Below are 21,163 nucleotides of genomic sequence, written 5' to 3'. Positions count from 1 at the left end.
TCAAATAGAGATGTATGACAAATTTTATGGTTAATCATAAGAAAATCAAGCTACTTTTAGTGGAGGGTGATTGTGGGAATGAAAGAGTACAAAAGGAGTAATGTATAGGATACTTTTTATAAGGTAGTATAATTGAAAATGTTGGCAGGGTGACCATTTAAATATTATGAGACTGGGAGGCCATTTCAATGTTATAATAATACTGGGAGTGTATTTAAGCTGTCTAACTGGTTTAACTTAAGGGTGACAAGGGCAGTTTTGGGAAAAGGTAAGTGTAGAGCACTGCTTGTGAACTGGGGCTGCAAGAATGCTTCTTCCCACTCCTGCATGCTTACCATTTTCCATATCACCTGACACCCTGACCCAAAGACCCCTCACTACCCCCAGTATCAACGATTGCACTCCCACCTTGGTAGGGAATCTGACCAGTGTTGCAGCAGGTTCCTTTCCTGATGCTGGCCCTTTCCTTCAGCGTGCTTCCCAGCAGACAGGAAGCTAAGAACAGGTTACCTTCTGAGTGGAAATCCTATGGAAATAAAAGGTGTTAAAACTCCACAGCAGGTGGTGAAACTAAATGAAGACTCCCCCCTGCCCCACTGCAAAAACCTGGGCCTTGGATTGAATAAAAACAGGCAGCATGGATTTGTTTGCAAGTTGTTAGGAAAAGAATTTACATGAAATTCTGAGGAAATAATGGATTCTATTGATAAAGGAAATGCTATGGATTTTGTGTACATGGATATTCAAAATACTTTGACATCATGCAGAGGAAGCTTGTTGATAAAATTAATTAGTGTGGTATCTTGGATATGAAATTGGTTAAAGGACAGAAAACAGGTAATTTCTGTTCTTTGGACTAGAGGAATGTAAATAGTGTTTGCTATTTATACGGCTGGGGAAGCAGATATAGTTTGATGTTGAGGTTAACAATCCATTCAATGGCTTCAGCTGATGCAGTGCGAATGGTTGCTATGCTACCAAGAATAGATTTCTCAGGGCAGGAAGTTCAGTATTTGGTCAATAGTCTGACATGGATGGTCACAATCACAATTTGAGTTGTTCCTCATTTTCACTTGTGGAACAAGTGGCCATATCTTCCCTGACCTGTCCTCAAGTGGTTGAGGTTTATCCAGATTTTCCACAGAAGGCTGAAACCTGGGACTTCACCCCTCTGGTCAGTTACCAAGTTGTGGTTGGTGATGTTTGCAGTCAACCAGGCAGTGTGCCATCGAGAGATGGGGATGTCATCAGTAGGTAGTGACTGTGTACTTGTAGGGACTATGGGATTTCAGATGAGTACGTGGGTTTTAGGTACTTTGTCAATGAGAGTGCTTTTTTAGGTGTTAGCTGGTGGTGTTCTTTGAGAAGGATGTTTTCTTTGCAGTCATAGGAGGCTCACCATGTGCTTGCACAGGAAGCCACTCAAACCGTGGTGTCTCAGTGTCCCAGAAATAATCTTCATGGCTTCCTGGAATTGGATATCCACCACGTTTGTGTGGTGGTTCCTGAGCCAAGTTGAGCAGCTGCTGGGCAGACCAGGGTGAGTAAAACGATGCATATTGTGTTGGCTCTGCTGCTCTGGGTGGTACCTGCTAGTTTGCTTATGAGATTAACCCTTGTCTTGACCTTGCCTCCAGTGTTCTGGAGGTGTTGCCGGTAGGTCAATGTATGGTCAAGAGTGATGTGAAGATATTTTGACACGGGGTCATGGGTGGCTGACCACTGAACCGGACATGAAGTTGTTTCTTGGCTATTTGGTTATTCAATTATTATATGTGAAGAGCTGTGATTTTGTGGGAGGTCATTGGTATATACGATGGAGAGTTGGTGCGAGAAGTGATTCCCGTGGGAGACCATTGTTGGTGGGCGGATGATTTGATCTGCAAGTTGCATATGAAACTGTCATTTGCTGAATGTAGAGCTGATTAGTTGGATTTTCATACACACATGATTTTGGAGAGTTTCAGCAGAATGCCTGTGTGCTACACTGTGTCAGAAGCATAGGATAAATCAGCAAAGGCAGTTCCTTGTTTCGGGTCTTCTGGAAAGCAGCCTCAAGACGTGGGATCAATGTCAGGATTTGCTTGCAGAAACTGCGACCTGTATGAAAACCTGCCTGATGTTGACGGGCCGTGAAGGGGGCATGCGAATTGCTGCTTCTGGGGGAGCGGGGGTGTGAATTGCTGTTTCCAGGGGGAGCAGGGGTGTGAATTCCTGTTTCCAGGGGGAACGGGGGTGTGAATTCCTGCTTCTGGGGGAGCGGGGGTGTGAATTGTTGTTTCCTGGGTGAGCAGGGGTGTGAATTGTTGTTTCCTGGGTGAGCAGGGGTGTGAATTGTTGTTTCCTGGGTGAGCGGGGGTGTGAATTGTTGTTTCCAGGGGGAGCGGGGGTGTGAATTGTTGTTTCCAGGGGGAGTGGGGGTGTGAATTGTTGTTTCCTGGGGGAGCGGGGGTGTGAATTGTTGTTTCCTGAGTGAGCAGGGGTGTGAATTGTTGTTTCCTGGGTGAGCAGGGGTGTGAATTGTTGTTTCCTGGGGGAGCGGGGGTGTGAATTGTTGTTTCCTGGGTGAGCGGGGGTGTGAATTGTTGTTTCCTGGGTGAGCGGGGGTGTGAATTGTTGTTTCCAGAGTGAGCAGGGGTGTGAATTGGTGTTTCCTGGGTGAGCGGGGGTGTGAATTGTTGTTTCCTGGGTGAGCGGGTATGTGAATTGCTGCTTCTGGGGGAGCGGGGATGTGAATTGCTGTTTCCAGAGGGAGCAGGGGTGTGAATGCTGCTTCTGGGGGAGTTGGGGTGTGAATTGTTGTTTCCTGGGTGAGCGGGGGTGTGAATTGCTGTTTCCAGAGGGAGCAGGGGAGTGAATTGTTGCTTCTGGGGGAGTTGGGGTGTGAATTGTTGTTTCCTGGGGGAGCAGGGGTGTGAATTGCTGCTTCTGGGGTGAGCGGGGGTGTGAATTGCGGCTTCTGGGATGAGTGGGGATGTGAATTGCTGCTTCCGGAGTGTTTGGGGGTATGAGTTGCTGCTTCTAGGGTGAGTGGGAGTGTGAATTGCTGCTTCCGGGGTGAGTGGTGGTGTGAATTGCTGATTCTGGGGGAGCGGGGGTGTGAATTACTGCTTCGAAGGTGGGACTCAGTCTGTTTAGCAGGAAAGCACAGGGATGTGGTAGTTGCTTTCTTGGTTTGGCATCTTGGTATGGGACAAGATTTTTGGAATGGCACCTGTGCTGTGGATGGTGGTAAACAGCTTGGCTAGCTGTGTCCTTTCCTGTGATCTGATGTCCTTCACGAATTCTGGGTTTATCCCATCATCTCCTGCTGCCTTATCTGATTTAACTGCCATCAGGGCGCTGTCCACTTCCTTTTGTGCATAAGGCCTTGAGAAGTCCTTTTGCTGTAGGGCAGCCTTGAGACAGTGCATCAGAACTGCTTTTGCCCTCTGCTTTCTTCCCTGCTGGCCTATACCCTTGAGTTTGTTCGGAGCTTTGAAGTGATGGCATCAGCATTGATTCTGTGCTGCTGGTGTGGTTGTTGCTTGGCTGCTCCCAAGCAGCGTTAGCATTTCCACAGCTTTTCGATTTGACTGCGTAATGTCAATCTTTCCCACTGTTGCTCTAATGAGGTGTCCTTCACCAAGAGACTAGGAGTGCTGTTGCCACATCAGCGCCTTCATTTTCCCTGTATTCTTCCAGGAACCGTTCACTTTTCAAGGTCCAGCAGGCGATGAAAGTTTTCCTGAAGCTGAGGGAACAAATTTAGTAGCTGCCCGTTTGAGAAGTCGAATAAAGTTGTAGTTTTCGGGGAGGGGTGGGTTAAAGGCGGTTTTAAGTGATTTTTGTAGGCATCCCAGTTGCCCTTCTGCAGATTCTAGCATGTTTTTGGCTTTGAATTTATAGATGGCAATTTGCAGATTTAAATATTGCTCTCTCTATATGATCTGGATTCAGATTTGCAACCAACTCCGAGGACACAGGGTTAACGTTGAGGGTCGTAAGTGACCTCAGGAGGACATATGAAGTTACTAGATTGGGCAGGTATAGGTCAGATGAAATCTAATACAAAGTGTTATAGGAAGAAGATTAATGGGATCACATATACATTTACTGCTTTCAAGTGAAGCAGTATTTCACTTGCATTTCCCCCAACTTAGTCTACTGCATTCATTGCTCCCAATGCGGTCTCCTCTACATTGGAGAGACCAAACGTAAACTGGGCGACCGCTTTGCAGAACACCTGCGGTCTGTCCGCAAGAATGACCCAAACCTCCCTGTCGCTTGCCATTTTAACACTCCACCCTGCTCTCTTGCCCACATGTCTGTCCTTGGCTTGCTGCATTGTTCCAGTGAAGCTCAACACAAACTGGAGGAACAGCACCTCATCTTCCGACTAGGCACTTTACAGCCTTCCGGACTGAATATTGAATTCAACAACTTTAGGTCTTGAACTCCCTCCCCCATCCCCTTTCTGTTTCTTCCCCCTTCCTTTTTGTTTTTTCCAATAATTTATATAGATTTTTCTTTTCCCACCTATTTCCATTATTTTTAAATCTTTTATGCCCTGCTAGCCTTTCCACCCCACCCCCACTAGAGCTGTACCTTGAGTGTCCTGCCATCCATTCTTAATTAGCACATTCGTTTAGATATCACCACCTTCAACGCAAGTGTTCTTTTGTTCTTTTGTCTGTGACATCTTTTGATTATCTGCTCCTATCACTGCTTGCTTGTCCCTACAACCAGACCTCCCTCCCCAACCACCACCTTAAACCAGCTTATATTTCACCCCTTTCCTAAGATTCACTCAGTTCTGTTGAAGGGTCATGAGGACTCGAAACGTCAACTCTTTTCTTCTCCGCCGATGCTGCCAGACCTGCTGAGTTTTTCCAGGTAGTTCTGTTTTTGTTTTGGATTTCCAGCATCCGCAGTTTTTTGTTTTTATCACATATACATTAAATTGTAAAACTTTAAAAGGAGCACAAAATTAGGTCAGATAAGAAATCTTTAAAATTTGGGAGAACAAATTTAAAAAAATCAAATATACCTATGTAAAATATAAGAAATTGAGGTGGTAGAATAAGCAAAGAGGTAAAGTTGTTGCTGTACAATGACTGACTAATTATGTAAGTTAAAATATTGTGCCCAATTTAGGCGCCTTGTTTTAGAAAGGATGTTAAAATGACATCGGGGAGGAGAGTCTTTAGCTATGGGGGACTTTAAAGCAAGCCACAACTTTAAACTTTGCATCCTCATCTTCAAAACCCTCCATGGCATTGTGTCCTGCCTCCCCCACCTTATCTCAATAATCTCCTCCAGCCTTACAAAACTCCTAAAATATCTACATCCCTTTATTCAGGTTTTTTGAGCATCACTGATTTTAATCGCTCCACCATTGGCAGCCATGCTTTCAGCTGCCAAGCCCCTAAGCTCTGGAATTCACTCCACCTTTCTTTCCTCCTCTAAGACACTCCTTAAAACTTACCCCTCTTCATCAAGTGGCCATATATCTCCTTATGTGGCTCAGTGTTAAATTTTCTTGGTACTTCTGTGGAACGTCATGGGGCGTTTCGCTACTTTAAAGGTGCTAAATAAATACGAGATGTTTTTGAAACTTGGAGTCTATTCATTAGCACAAAAGATTAAAAACTCAGGTAGAATTATTCAAAATTATGAGGGTTCATCCAAAGATTTATTTGGACAAACTATTCTGCTGGTTGGTCAGCTGTTAATTAGTGCCTCAGAATTTAAGGTTATATCACAGGGTTATCAGGACATGGAATGCCCTATAAGAAACAGGTTAAAGCCCAATCCGTAAATTGATTTAATAGACATTTGAAAAAGAAAAATTAGGCTATGAGGAAACAGCAGGGGACGCAAGCATAGGTGTTGATGGAATTTTATAGCATAGACGGAGGGCACTGATTTGTAGCTTTGGAAAAGAAGATTCACCAAAGTTTCAAGCTTAGCAAGCAATCAGAAATGGCTGCAGGAGGCTCAGGAAGATGGTGGTTGATTTTTTTTAATTATAAAAGCTGGCTCTGATAATGGGTTTACAGTCGGAAAAGAAATAAAGTTGCTTTGGAATGCATCAGGGTGATCAAGGCAGCAGAAACAAAATGGAGTTTTAAGAAGGCAGCAAAACCAGCATGTTGTATCAGATCAGACAGAAGGATGTGTAGAGATAAAAAAGCTTCTGTAACACACTATTTCTTTGGCGCACACTGAAAAATAAGTTTTTTGACATCACATCAGATGTTAATACGCTGAGTTTGAACAAATTTGATAAGATTCAAATCCCTCTTTTTTAAGAACACTAGTTTTAGATTATAATTTGAATTGTTAAAAAATATTAATTCTGTATTTAAGGTAATTGGCAAAAGAAACATAGGTGAACTGAGGGTAAATGTTTTACTGCTGGTGGTTAGGATCTGGAACGTGGTGGAGGCAGATTCAATTGTAGCTTTCAAAAGGGAATTGGATAACTAACTGAATTTGAAAAATGTGGGGGAGTGGGACTAGCTGAGTTTGCTCTTGCAGAGTCTGGCGTGGACATGACAGGCTGAATGACCTTCTGTGCTGTAATCATTTTATGATCCTATTTACCACAGTTTCAAATCAAAGCATAATGGAGAATGGAACTCTTTATTACTGAACCAAAAATCCATTTTTTAAATTGATGGGCCTAAATTTTGTTCATCAATTAATCTGGGATTGATTCAAAACCTAGGTCCAAGAGTTGCTAATCCAGTCCCATTTTTTAAAGAAATCAAATGCTGCAATTGACATCTGTTATACCTTCTAACTGTCTTGACGGTCACCTCTAAAAACTTTTTTTTTTATAACATCCATGTTTTGTAACCGTCGTGAATAGAAGTTAGTGATAAATTTATTTTGTAAAACAGTCTCCTGTAGGTCATATATATTAAACCCAAAACATTGGAGTTAGGTCTTGGAGAATAGAATTGAGATGGGACCAGAACAATCATACTTCTCTGCATAATCACAAGAGTTGAGATTCTTAATGAGTTTTCATTGATGCAGTTATGGTATCAAACTAAGCAAGCATATTCAAGTCTACTCACTTATTCTAATGTCAGGAACTGCCACTGAGTTCTCACCAATGCCCATGTTCTACAGAACATCATGCTATTCCACTCCCATTGTTTTTAATGTTGCACATCATGTCAGTTAATACATTTTAACTGTTTGATTGAGCTGAATTTTACTTTCCTATTCTGGCAAATTGACCTGAAGAGCAGTTCTGCTTTGCAGAAAGAATGCAGTCTGGTTAATGGGTGTTTGACAGGTAATGCCAGAGGTGCAATTTTGAATATCGGTTTGACTCTCACCCAGTAAGAGATCACCTTTCCAATTGCTCACCTTGTTCTCAGTTGGGCACTTGCATGAAGCATTCTGTATCACTAATATAATCTCTATTTTGTTTTGGGGAGCAGGTAGTAAGGGGAAATAGATAACCAAGTTGAGATTGATTCTGAAAGAATGTATATGGGGAAGAGAATGCATTCTGTTTCTCTCCCCTTTTTAGATGTTAATATTTGAAATCCTGATACCATTTTTATTAAATGAATACAGTACTGGTACGCTATTTTACTCCTTTTATTCATTCACAAAACATGGGTGTCACTGGCTAGGCCAGCATTTTTATTGCAGTCTTGTCAGTAAATCTTCATGCTAAAATCTATTCTGTGTTTACTCAACAGCAAACCTGTTGGTTCTGAGCCCACACCTAAATCTAGGATCTTGGACCTTCCTCCAGTCTCTCCATATCACATTGGAGGATACAAACTAGCTACTGCTACTTTTGCTGGTGTTGAAAACAAGTTTGGCCTCTATCTGCCTAAATTTAGATCTTCAGGTGTGGCTGCAATCCATCCACAAGTATCAGCTGGTTCTCCAGATTCTTAAGAGATCTCCAAGGTCCACTTTAAGGTGCAATCTCAAATAACATGGAGCAATGTTGAAAGTAATAGCTGCATGTAGGTGGAGGTCAGTTGAAATTTGATTGAAATCATGTATTTCTTAATTAAATTTTTGTAACAATACTAAATGTCTGAATTGTTTGCATTGCAGAAAGTTGTTGCCACAGACTTTATTTGTATAATTTTAAAGATCATATGTAAAAGATGAAAACAAAATTCTACCTACAGCTAGAAATAAATACTTAAAACCACTTAAATTACATGATTGTTTCAAAAAGCAATGTATTTGATCATTGATTTCAGACTTGGATACTGTTAATATTTCTGTTGTGTAACTGCTATGGACACTTTAAAAAAAATTGTTTTATTCTGTACTTTTTCTTGATTTTTTTCTCTTCTGTTTCTTATGAAGCACCAGAAAAAGTTCAAAATAACGTTTAGCACGGTAATGCATATTATTCATAAAGTATCTAATGTTACAAAGTTTAACACGTTTTATTTTGTTCATTCATTAAAGTACAGAAAAGTCATTTTAACTTGTACTACTTTGGGTTTCAAAAATAGTTTCACAATAATGCAATTATTGAAAGATATGAAATTGAAATCAAACGTGGCTGTATTGAACTGTAGATATGGGCAAGTTGGTTTGCTTTAAGATTCAAGCTCAGTTGTGGAACAGAGCTAGTGGGCTCTCCGCATTGATTGTCAATTAGTGAAATATGCCCCCCTCTACCATCTGTTTTGTTTATCATTGAAGAATTCTCCTTTAAGCTTGCATTCTGCAGCTATTCTTTTTATAAACCAGCCTGAAGTAGTTATATTAAAGTAGTCAAGTAGCAGCCAGTTCTAAGGATATTTGTGCTTTTTGGCATTCATGAAGAGCATCAGCTGAAATGTGCCCTCTGCATTGCAGAAAAGCCTTTCAAAATCAATAATTGCAAGACACAAATTGGGTCATCTTTAAAATCAGTATCTATGTATGATCCTTAATTTTAAAAAAACTTTTGTTTTACACAACTTGCACTTGATATACCTGTACATAGTGTACATCTGTACAGAGACATCAGAGAGGGACAGAGTAAATAACATGATGCTGTGGTGCAATATGCTGGAGTTATAGGTCAGTGAAAGACATTGTACAGATTGTTAGTTTTGTTAAATCATGTTATTTAAAATGAAATTTTAGGATATTACTGTTTGAAAGAATTATCATGGTATTGATTTCTTTAATGAAAATAAGTCTGTTAGATTTGGTGTCTGAATTGCTAGGAAAACTGGATCATTTTAGGCCATCAGTAAATCAACCTTAGCCCAAAAATATGCTTTTTATGATGTATGTTTCAGCAAATGCGCTGAAAGTGTTTGATTTTGTAACGGTGTTTTGGCATTTCTCAGTGAAATGAAGCTACATCTGAATTGTGTACAGACTAAGTTTCTCCTTATGCACTATTCAAGTGTGCACATTAACCTACCACCAGCAGTTTATCTGTGAGACAAGGAATACCCTAATGTGACATTTCTATAATTAAACTGTATATATGGCAGATAAACCTGTTGCATTTTAGTATGTTTGTGGGGAATCTAAAGTTAATTAATAGTAAAAATTTGATAACTTGTGGCAAACAGATGGTTCCTGTAACACCTCTACAATGAGCCTGAAGTACAGTCTCAAGAGAACCACAATTTTTTTCCCAATAGGGCTATTTTGCTTTTGTCAGGAGCTATGCAGTCCTGTGCCAACAAAGCACAGAACTCCTGGGGCTGGAGAGAGGAGGGAGAAACTCAAATCTTCCATATATTGATTTGTACCTTATTTTTAAAGTAAAAATGAAAAGGACTCTTCAATCAAATGGCCAATTGTTTGCCAAGTCAACACCTGTGTATATCTTTTCCTTCATGTAAAACAACACATCTAATAGACATCCACAAACTTTATTTTCCTGTATGTTTTATTATTTATGTAAAACTTGCATTAAAGTTGTTACATAACTTTGTAAAGACTATCCATTTAACCATTCAGTTGGTTTAATAAGCACGATGTTTTTCTCTTCATTGAATAGTGAACAAAATGCTGTAATGTCAGGTACACCATAGTTGTAAGATTACAAAAACAAGACCAGTGAATTTCAGTACAGTAGTTGCTTTCTGGATATGATTCTCAATTGTACAGTGCACAACTGTCAAATTTACCTGAAAAGGGCAGAGATACCATATAATAAATGGTCAAGCCAGTCTACCAATAATTTGGCTACAGAAGTACTAAAAACTGTGAACTTTGGGAGGTCACTTCTAAAGGGGCTCTCTATACTGTACCCATTTTGTTAGACCCTTTTGAGTGAAGTTATGTTTAAAAAAAGTAAATTTTCATTTGTGTTCAGTATTTTTGAAGAAAATGGCTCATTTGTATATGAGAGCAATAAGTTGTAAACACTGGCTAAATTGGAAAAACAATGAAGCATTTTTGGGAACACTCCAATTTAAAATATAGTTAAAATCTTTGCTGATACTTCATCCTGATAACAGTAAACAAATGCAACTTTCATTCCCTGCATCTTGGCCGGCTGATCTTATTGGTCCTATTCTGAAAAAGCTAAGAAAGGGGTGGGAGGGTGTGAAATAACTACCATTGCATGCTACGTAGTCTTCTGTGGCAGAGGTTTGGGAGTTGGTTCATAGAGCCAGGGAAAGTTATATTCAGAAAAAAATTACAAACCTGATTTTGAAAAACATACAAAATTAATTATTGAACTGCTCTGCAGACAGGTCATTATGCCTTTAACTCTCATCTGCTATTCATGCTGCAATTTCCTCTTCTGCATCGGCTCTGTTTGCATTTATTTCTGCCAGTGTACGAGCGAATCGTGTCCATTCATCATTTCGAGGAACTGCTATTTGCTGTTAAAAGAATTGAGCATTTTAAAAACATTTTTAAATGCTCGTCACTTACAATAGAAGGGTAGAGACAATTGGAAGAAGAACCCTAAACACAAAGTACACAATCAGAAATTGCACTGCATTAACAGAATACATATTTGTTGTGAGCTAGTGGTATTCCACCCAAATACTTGACTGAACTCCCATTTTGTCATATCAAAAACTTTTGACAGTGATATCCCAACCAAATTGAGGAAGATTAACTGAGAAGCAAAAAAAAAAGGTCAGAGTATATCATGCTCATGCGAAAATACCTTTCAGTGGTGACAACACATTTAAGAGGGTTCTCCAGGAGTTTCAGCCAAACAAGTGTTTGTACATTAGTATTCCTGGTGTAAGTGCAAGATCACAGTATTTCAGAACTGCAAACAATGACCCTCCACCTTAATTGTATGGTGCTAGCATATAATAGGATAATTTTTTTTACTTAAAACCAAAATTTGAAGTGACTTTTAGTAGCAATTCTTGGAAATTGCCTGGACAAAATTATTTTGTACAGCTGAAACAATAAGGACATGCAAGGCACTGTCTATGTAAGCTAGAACTAATCCAATAGAGAAACAAATACTTTTTTTTTTTGCAGAGGTTAAATGGTAAATACAATAATTCTTTACTTTTAAAATGCCAAGTAGGTTGCACTAAATACCAATGACTGAAGATGATACTAACTGACAGAAACAGGACATGAACTAGCAGAATGGGCAGACCGGTGGTAGAAGGAACTTAGAGAAAAGTGTGCAGTGATTGCTCACCTGCTGCTGAAACCATTCATGCCTTTCTTACCTCTAGACTAACTATTCCAATGCACCCTTGTTGGTCTTGCACATTCTGGCCATCTAAAACTCTCCTACTCTGCATTAACTCTCACCAAGTCCCATTCTCTTATCCTCTATGTTTACTGACCTACATTGGCTCCCAGTCAAGTAATCACTATTTTAAAATTCTAATTCTTATTCTCAAATTCCTTCATAGCATCGCCCCTTCCTATTCCTGCAATCTCCTCCAGAACTACAACCCTCAGATCTGCATTCCCATAATTCTGACTGCTTGGAAATCTCTTATTTTAATCCTTCCGAAGTTGGCACCATGCCTACAGTTGCCTGGGTTCCAAACTCTGAAATGTCCTCCCTACGCCCCTTTATGACATTCCTCAAAATCTATCTCTGACTAAACTTTTGGTCATTTGACATATTTCTATGCGGCTTGATGTCATATTTTGTTTTATAATGCTCCTGTGAAGATATTTCATTATATTTATATAGCACCAACAATGTAAGTTCTTGTCATGGATTTTGGCAGAAGGAATGGGGAGAGGCATTATTAACTTAATGACACAGTTCTGAAAATTGTGCATGGACAGAGGGACTTTGGGGTCTGTCTACAAAGACCCCTGAAGGCAGAACATAGAGTAGTTACCAAACTATCTGGGATCTTGGGGTTTTATAAATAGAGACTGAGTAAAAACGCAGGGAAGTTATGTTGAACCTTCATAAAGCTCTGATTAGGCCACATTTGGAGTATTGTGTCCAGTTTTGGATGACACAAATTTAGGAAGGAAGTTAGGGGTCTTTGACAGGTTTCAAAGAGGATTTACCAGAATATTTCTAGGGATGAGGAATTTTAGCTACAAGCTTAGGTTGGAGAAGATGGGATAGTTCTCCTTGAAGAAAGGAGATTTGATAGAGATGTGCAAGATAAGGTAGACAAAGAAAAGCTGCTCCCATTAACTGATGGTACAAGGACTGGGGGATGCAGACGTTCGTTTTGGACAAGAGATGCAGCTGCCTACAAAGGTGGTGGAAGTGGAGACATTAATGATTTCAAAAAGAAATTGGATGGGCATTTCTTGTTCTTCAGTCATAGGATGTGGGGGTCACTGGCTAGGACAGCATTTATTGCCCATCCCCAACTGCCCTTGTGGTGGTGGTGAGCTGCTGCCTTCAACCACTGCAGTCCATGTGATGTAAATACACCCAGAGGGAAATAAGCTTGCAGGGCTATGGAGATTGACTGGGGGAATGGGATTGACCAGATTGGTCCTCAGAGATCCAGCACATGGGTCGAATGACAGCCTCCTGTGGTATAATGGCTATGACTGCATCGCTAATGAAAGGAACAAAACAGTTCATGAAAAGAAGTGGCTGCAATATGATCTTGATTTTAAACCATCTTCACAGATACAAGATACTCCACACTGAGGAATATATGGACTGTTTTAGGTCTATAATTAAGCCCATTCACTTGGCCATCTCATCCTCCTCCACCACCTCTCACTCGCCCTTGAAAATCAACCCCAGTCCCATCACTTTGCAATTTCTTTCCAATACACCAAATTATTCGCATGAAACCTACATTCTCAACACCCCTTCTGATTCCTCAACTTCCCCTCTTGCTTCTTGCCCAACAAAATTATCAACCATTCCCCATCCTTTGGTACTATTCCTTCTCCTTTTGAAACCCTTTTCATGGCTGCCTATCTTAAAAGGATTATCATACTATCTCCAGTCCACTTTCTCACCAAGGTGTTCGAAAGCATTCTCATGACCAGTTTCAACATCTTGTATTTATGAAGCACATTAAGGCAAATAGTGTTCCCAAAATGAATTACAGAGGGAAAAAAAACAAATGATTAGTGAGACTTTTTGGGACAGTTAGGAAAGCTTGGTCAAACAAATGTATGGAGAAGGATTTTAAAAGTGAGCATGAAGGAAGGTAGGATAGGTGGAGGCAAGTCCAAAGGAGACAGCTGACAATGAAAATGGAATGGAGGGATGAGGATGACACACAGCAGGTTATAAATCACGACCAGAGGATGTAGGAAGGGATATAATGCTGTAAAAGGTTCTAGGGGTAGAGTGGCCATGAAAGAATTGGTAGGTGAGGGTTTTAAATTTGGTGTGTTGAGGGAGGGAGTACCATTGTAGGTCAGCAAGATTAGAGATCATAGCCAAGTGGGGTTTAGCATGGGACAAGATACAGGAGGTGGAGTTTTGAATGATTTGCAATTTATGGAAGGTAGAGGTGTAAAACTAAATCTAGTGGTAACAAAGAAGAAAGCAGCATTTTGGCAGCAATGGGGCAAAATCGTGGAGGCGAGCTTTTCTGTCAATTTAGAAGTGCAAAAGGAACGAAATGCAGATGCTGGAAGTTTGAAATAAAGACAGGAAGTGCTAGTGATGGCAAGATTTGTAGAGCAAGAAACAGTTTACTTCTAACGAAGGGTCACCAACCTGAAAAGTTAACAACTTTGGTAGTGGATAAGATATGAGTTTGAAACAGAAAACAAACAGAACTTTTGTGCACTCTGATTCAATCTGAACAAACACAGAGCAATTGTTGGGAGCCAAAACAATACTCCACTAGGAAACTCTGACTTATTCACAATTTCAGAGAAGCAGTGAGATGATGATAGAGAAAAAGGGAAATACTGAGCCAGGTATGATCAGCACAGATAATCATGTATCTACAGAATGTCACTGAGCAGCAGCAAGGAGAGGACCAGTGATGGGCCCCTATAGAACTCCCAAGGTCTCCATTTGGGAGCTGGAGAAAAAGCTATTGATGGAGATGTCTTGGAACAGATCAGAATGAAAGGGAAATCCAATTGAAACTAATCACAAAGGAGAGATAGTGAAGGAGAATGGCATACTTAATCACATTGAACACTTGAGAGGGTAAAATGCCAATTACTGAGGGTATTGTTGGTGCTGTTGACCAGGGTGATCTTGTGTTGTGAAGGGCAGAACCTCAGATCTGTAGCGCCAGAAAAGTCCTGTATTTTTATCCTTTCATGCCAAAATCCAATCTACTCAAGGTTGTTGTCCTATATGTACAAAGTAACAGGATGAATTACTTACCTCTCCTACATCATAAATCAATATCTGCCCTTCTGAGTCACCTACAGCTATTTCTCTTCCAGTATGAGTCCATTTCACACGATTCAGTGCAGGATTACTGTCAACAGTAATGCTTGCAGTCGGTACCTAAGTAGATAGTTTAGAAAAACAAGTTTGAAATATTTGTCAAAGATTTTGGTGATCTCACAAGGAAGTTACATGTGAAAAATTACTTTAATTTCAGAGTACCTATTTTCTCTAAAGTTTGCAATACTGGAACTGAAACTACTTTTATATCATTGCCCCAACAACAGTACTGCTGGTACAAACTACTAGGTATTACATTTCCACCTAATTCTGCTTACTTCAGTGTCATTGTTGAGATTCCACAAATCAAGTCTTCCCATTCCATCAACACAAGCAAACAGGGCAGGATGGGTTGGAGACCACATGACATCATAAACATAATCAGCATTATCTTCAAAGGAGTACAGTGGCTTGTTATTCTGAAAGAAAATAATGTTTATACAACTTAAGGATTGTTTCTTTAATATAAAACAGACCTATAAATCAAACTATATACAATTCTATTCAATGTTTTGTCATACACACAATTAGAATAGCATATCTAAAAAGTTATTTTGCCTGTTAATATGAAATTTATATTCTGTTCCAATTTTAATTTGTATATTTTGCCCCTAGCACCACCATGTGCCAATGTAAAGTACTGCAAGTTGAATAGTTATGAACATATAATGATGCAATACAGTAAATATCATTAGCCAATCTACCTTAGTTGTCCATAGTTTGACTGTCCAATCAAAGGAGGAGGTGACAAAAAGATGAGAGAAGTCAGCTGGTCCAGCTGCAGTGTGATAATGGATACCTGTGATTGGTCCTTGATGACCATCAAAAATCTCACTTATTCCAGCTTTGCTGCAACAAATAGAATTTATGTAAATTAGTTAACAAAAATGCACAATTTTACTTTTAAAAAATGAATTTAAGAGAAAATTCCCTTTGTTCAGACAAATGAGCACCCTCAACCTTTCTGATCTAGTCTTAAGGGGAGATGAAAATGTCTGCTCAGCAAACCTTTCAAGAAGGATTGTTTTTAAAGTATTTTTAAAGGAAAACAATTATTTAAAATTGATGCAAAATTAATCTTCAACCAGTACTACAAAAAGGAAAGTGGTAGAACATGAAGATGTTGGCCTGGAGCCTGAGCAAAATAGAAACCCCTGCCTTCATTTGTTTTGAACTTCTATTGAGCTTTCAACAATAACAAAAACTTGCATTTATATAGTGCCTTTAAGGCAGAAAAAAATTATGAAGCACATCACAGATATTATATGGGGAATGTCAATTAGGCATTCTGTTTTAGACAGCTCACCAATTGGGTCATTTGGAATTCTGACTAGCTCCAACACTGAGCCAGTCACACAGGTAGGTCCTGGGGTCACTGAGGAATACAGGTTGACAGTGGTTTTAGTATTTTGTAGCACCATCAGCAGCACATTTTTTGGACTACTGATTAGGCCATTAGAACTCAGAATAACTGCACAGAGCATGCATGGCACAAGTGCTGTCTATCTGTTGGCCAATTTCAATTAGGGCCGTACAACAGGCATTAGGACCCGAATGTGCATATGCCAGGCATCTGCCTGAAAGAGTATTAGGTGCTCTACAAACTTGGAGTCTCAGAAGTCACCAGCGTTCAAACTGACAACTGTCACACTTTGGGATGATTGGGCACAGAAAGTTACAGCCCGAAATTCATTCTCCCAAAGGTGACACAATGGAAAAGCAGAATGTTGTTCAATTTCGTAAGCCAGATAACAACAGATGCAGTACCAACTGAAAGCAAAGGGGTATCAATTGGGGCTTGAACATACCTTCAGGAAATAAATTTTAAGTCACTGGAGGTCATTGAAAGATTCATCCTACATTCTGCAGTGTACTGGAACCTTATGAAATAAGGTGTATAATATGAAAAAGAAGAAAAACTATTTGAGTAATCATTGGGCTGAGACCTGCTTACCTTTACTGGAGCTCACTTAATGCTTATGCTAAATTTTGAAAACTACACATCTTTTTCAAGGTTTAAAACAGCTCACAAATCTCGAGCTCCACTATGAAGAAAAAGGGCTGTGGGTGCATGAAAATACCATCACCTCCAAGTACCTGCTTCAAGTCACATACCATCCTGCCTTGGACATGTATTGTTCCTTGATGCAGGATCATTTTCCTGGAATTCCTTATCTAACAGCATTGTAGGAGCACCTCCACTGCAGCAATTCAATAAGGTGGCTAGCAATAATCTTCTCTAATCCTGTGATTATAACTTGGCAACTTTATTATCCTTACAATTGTAGAACCTTTACAGTGCAGGAAGTAGCCATTTGGCCCAGCAAGTCTGCTTTCTACCTAGTCCCACTCCCCTGCTTTATGCCTTGCACACTCTCTTTTCAGACAGAAATCCAATTCCCTTTTGAATACATGAACCAAACTTGCCACTCTCTCAGGATGTTCGTTCCAGACTCCAACCACCCTTTGGGTGAAAACATTTTTCCTCATATCACTATTACTCCTTTTGCCAATTTTTTTTTAAAGATGTACGTCAGTATAAAGAAAGATTGTTCAACAATCTCAAGTATAATTCAAAATTATATGGAATATCTTTGCCACTGGGCCAGCACGGTAAGATTGAAACTAAAGAAAAAGAAAATTATACTAAGTATTTAGACAATAAAGATGATAAAATAAATATGAACTGCTAAGAAATGTGGCAAAAACAATTGGGAAAGCAAAAAGTAAATACAAAACTAAACTGAGGAATGTGGAAGAAAAAAGTATTCTACAAATGCATAAAATACAAAGAAAATGGGAAACAAAATGATGCCTAAGATAAACTCACGTGTAATGACAGTGAATTCATAGCAATATTGAATGCTACTTTGCCTCAGTATTTACCAGGCAACTAACAGAGTGGACATGACATTAGAAGAGGAGCTCAAAAAAGAGAGAAATATTTAAGATAGGGGAAATAATTGATAAGCTAATCAAACTTACAGGAAATAAAATTACTGTCTGCTTCAAATGGATTACACCCATCCATATTAAAAGAATTTGTAGATGATATAGCAGAGACACTATACATATAGGTGAAAAATCTTTAGAAAAGGGGGAAAAAGTGACAAGGACTAGCAAACAGATAACGTCATTGGCAATTGCATCTTCAACTGCCTAGGATCTAACCAGTGCTTCCCAAATATTGTCCCATTGTGGCCCAATTTTAATGCTTGAAACTTGGCACGGTCCCAGAGTGTGACAAGGATGGGGTTAAGAATTGTGCGAGCAGAGAGTTGAGGGTCTAGTTTGTTAATGTTGGAATCATGCTGCAATGGGATGCATGCTTTAAGTTTGTAATTGAAAGCAGCTGCCACCAACTGGGGAAAGGTAAGGAGTTATTGCAAGTGTATAAAAACTAGTTCACGCTGGGTGTAGGGGGAAAACAAGGGGAATCTGTGCCTTTACTCTAGTCTCGGGAATAAACCTGGATTAAGGAAAAGACTGGCTTCAGATTTATCCTTTCCTTAAAGTACGAACAGTGACGTAACATAATTGCGAGGGACTGTGAAGAGAGTTGTTAAGAGTCCGGGTAGGAAGCTTTTTCACCAACCTTTTTGAATACTCTGATGGAGCCTCAGACCTCATTCACATGAACCATCGGCGAGCAAAAAAAAAATTGAGCATGCATGCCTTGGCACCTCAAACCTGAACACAGGACTATCCAACCTGAATCTCCACTCCTCAGCTGCCATTGTCATTGCCTCCGAGCTTGCAACCCCAATTGCTCAGCCTACGAACCCACCTGGGGGTTGCAACTCACAGTTTGGGAACCCTCTGGAATTCCTTCCCTAAACCTGCCTCTCTACTTCTCTCTCTCCTTTTAGGCAATCTTTAAAACCTACCTGTGTCCTAATATCTTGTGGTGTATCTTAGTGTCAAATAATACTCCTGTGAAGAGCCAACGGCCATTTTACTATGTTAGAGGCTCTATATAAATACACAATGTTGTTTATGCTTGTGATGAGTCCAAAACCAGAGGCTATATTTATAAGATAAGTCACTAACAAATCCAATAGGAAATTCAGAAGAAACTTCTTTACCCAGACTGATAAGAATGTGAAACACAGTAAAACAAGCAGTAGTTGGGACAAAGAACATACATGCAATTAACTGGGTGATTTATAAGCACGAGAGAGAGGAATGAAAAGAATACGCTTATATGGTTAGATGTATAGGGTGGGAGGCATCTCACATGGATTATAACAATGCCAGAGACCAGTTAAACTGAGTCTGTCTCTATGCCACGCACTTGGTGTAATTTGATGAGGCACACTTCATGGGTAACTTGGATAAGATGGAGTTCCCATGCATCTGTTTCCCTCGAGTTTCCGGTTGGCAGAGGTCACAGGTTTAGGAGCTACAGTCAAAGAAGCCTTGGTGAGTTGCTGCAATGCATCCTGTAGATGGTACGTGTTGTAGCGACAGTGAGCTGGTGGTGGAAGGACTGGATTGGTTAAGGTGGTTGATGGACTGATGATCAAGCAGATACTTTGTCCAAGATGGAGGAGTAGAGCTTCTTGAGTGTTGTTACAGCTGCACACAGACAGGCAAATGTAAGCAAGTCCATGACACTCCTGTTTTGGACCTTTAGGTCGTGGTGAAGTTTTGGGGAGTCAGGTGGTGAGCTACTCGTCTCAGAATGCTAGACTCTGACCTGCTCTCATGACCGTGGCATTTCTGTAGCTGGTCCAATTGAGCTTCTGGTCAATGTTGCAGGATGTTGATGTTTGGGGATTTAGGAATGGTAATACCACTGAATGCGGAAGTGATTAGGCTCTTTTTTTTGCTTGGCATAAATGTTACTTGCCACAGCAGCCCAAGGCTGGATGTTTGCCTGCGCCTTTCTGCAAAGGGGTGTGAAATCCTTAATTCTGAGGAATTGGGAATGGAACTGAACAAGGTGCATTCATCAATGAACAGCTCCATTTTGGATCTTATGATGGACGGGAGATTATTGACGAAGCAGCCGAAGATGGTTGGGCCCAAGACGCTGCCCTCCAGTTCTTCCACAGTGATGTCTTAAGGCTGAGACGGTCGATTAACTCTCTTTATTCAAACACAATCATCTTCCTTTATTCCATATACAAACTCAGCCACTGGAAAGCTTCCTCCTTGGTGCCCATTGATTGTGTTTTATGAGGGTGTAATGGGCACCTTGGATAAAAGGACCCAACTCAAATTTCATTTTCAGAAAACGTCGAAAAAAACATTTCAAGATGCAGATAAATAAAATAACTTCAAACATAAAATAAAGACAGAGGTGCAGAAACTCCACACGTTGTTTGCTGGTCTTGGATTTAAAAAAATGAAAACAGGAATTAAGACTAACAGTATTGCTACGTGGAGATTCTTACTTTCTAATTACATAATCTGCCCCAAACTTTGAGTGTAGATCTTATTCCCTTTACCAATAGCAAATAGAGTCTCATTAGATGGGGAGAGGGGGCAAAAATGCAAAATTGGACAGTAAGATGAACAACTTTCCTACAAAGGTTTTGATGTACAATTATACTGTTCAAATCCAAAAATTATTAAATCCTGGTAGAATATCTGGCATTTCCTATTGTATTCAAAAATTCCTATTAGCAGTGTCTTTACAAACAACCAGCACTGATCTGTATCCCATTGTATTAGCAGAATGTACAGTGAAATTGAAAGGGAAATAATTAAACACAACGAGACGCTTGAACTATTTTGTGCCTTACCTTCCGTGACGGCATGCTGTGTATATAGAACCTTCCTCACTACCAACCACAAAATTGTTGACATCACCCAATGGGAAGGACATGCAAGTAACAGCTACTGCTTTAGACTGCTTGTGCATCAACTCCATGCTATCCTGTATGAAACAACATTTCCAGAGTGAACATTCTTGTTTGCTGAATTAATATACGTGAATCAAGCTGACAAAGCAAAATACCTGTATTCTTTTGTATCCATGGGGCTATAAGGACAAAATGCAAAATAAGAGGGTGGGGAAGAGGGATACGGAATATCAGGAGCCCAGCCAGAGTACTAATGCTGTGGATGGGAGCCACATCCAGTAGCCAGAGTAAGGAACTTTACATAAAGCCTGCTTTCAAATTTTAAAATGTAATTTCTCAGAGCTAAACAAAATGGATTAATTTCAGGTCCTGCTTATAAACGTAATCAGAGCTAGAAGAGGCACAAGATTCCTTTATGCCCTGCCCAGAGCAGAATGAGTTCAGTGCCCACATACAGACTCAATCTGATTTGAAAAGGATGAGAATTTTAAAATCGAGGTGATGTTGATACAGGAGTTAATGTTGGTCAGGGAACTCTTAGGTGCTGAGTGATTAGGGTTTGATGCAAATT

At 39.9% G+C, this 21,163-nt stretch overlaps 2 protein-coding genes across 2 annotated transcripts in view; one reads left to right on the top strand and one right to left on the bottom strand.

Moving 5' to 3' along the window:
• slc25a12 (solute carrier family 25 member 12) overlaps positions 1 to 9,914 on the top strand; it is a 147,399-nt gene extending 137,485 nt beyond the window's left edge. The window contains exon 18 of the mRNA XM_041200800.1: positions 7,707 to 9,914. Coding sequence (XP_041056734.1) covers positions 7,707 to 7,911 — 205 coding nt within the window. The 3' untranslated portion in view covers positions 7,912 to 9,914. The remainder of the gene's footprint in view (positions 1 to 7,706) is intronic.
• LOC121284908 (cytoplasmic dynein 1 intermediate chain 2-like) overlaps positions 9,857 to 21,163 on the bottom strand; it is a 97,067-nt gene continuing 85,760 nt past the window's right edge. The window contains exons 12-16 of the mRNA XM_041200801.1: positions 20,533 to 20,666; positions 15,487 to 15,631; positions 15,061 to 15,201; positions 14,717 to 14,842; positions 9,857 to 10,820 (exon numbers count right to left, since the gene is read on the bottom strand). Coding sequence (XP_041056735.1) covers positions 10,719 to 10,820; positions 14,717 to 14,842; positions 15,061 to 15,201; positions 15,487 to 15,631; positions 20,533 to 20,666 — 648 coding nt within the window. The 3' untranslated portion in view covers positions 9,857 to 10,718. The remainder of the gene's footprint in view (positions 10,821 to 14,716; positions 14,843 to 15,060; positions 15,202 to 15,486; positions 15,632 to 20,532; positions 20,667 to 21,163) is intronic.

This window comes from Carcharodon carcharias, chromosome 12 (assembly GCF_017639515.1).
Source record: "Carcharodon carcharias isolate sCarCar2 chromosome 12, sCarCar2.pri, whole genome shotgun sequence".
Taxonomy (NCBI): Eukaryota; Metazoa; Chordata; class Chondrichthyes; order Lamniformes; family Lamnidae; genus Carcharodon; species Carcharodon carcharias.
Note: the sequence above shows the minus strand (reverse complement) of the source record. Positions and strands in the feature narration are given on the sequence as shown.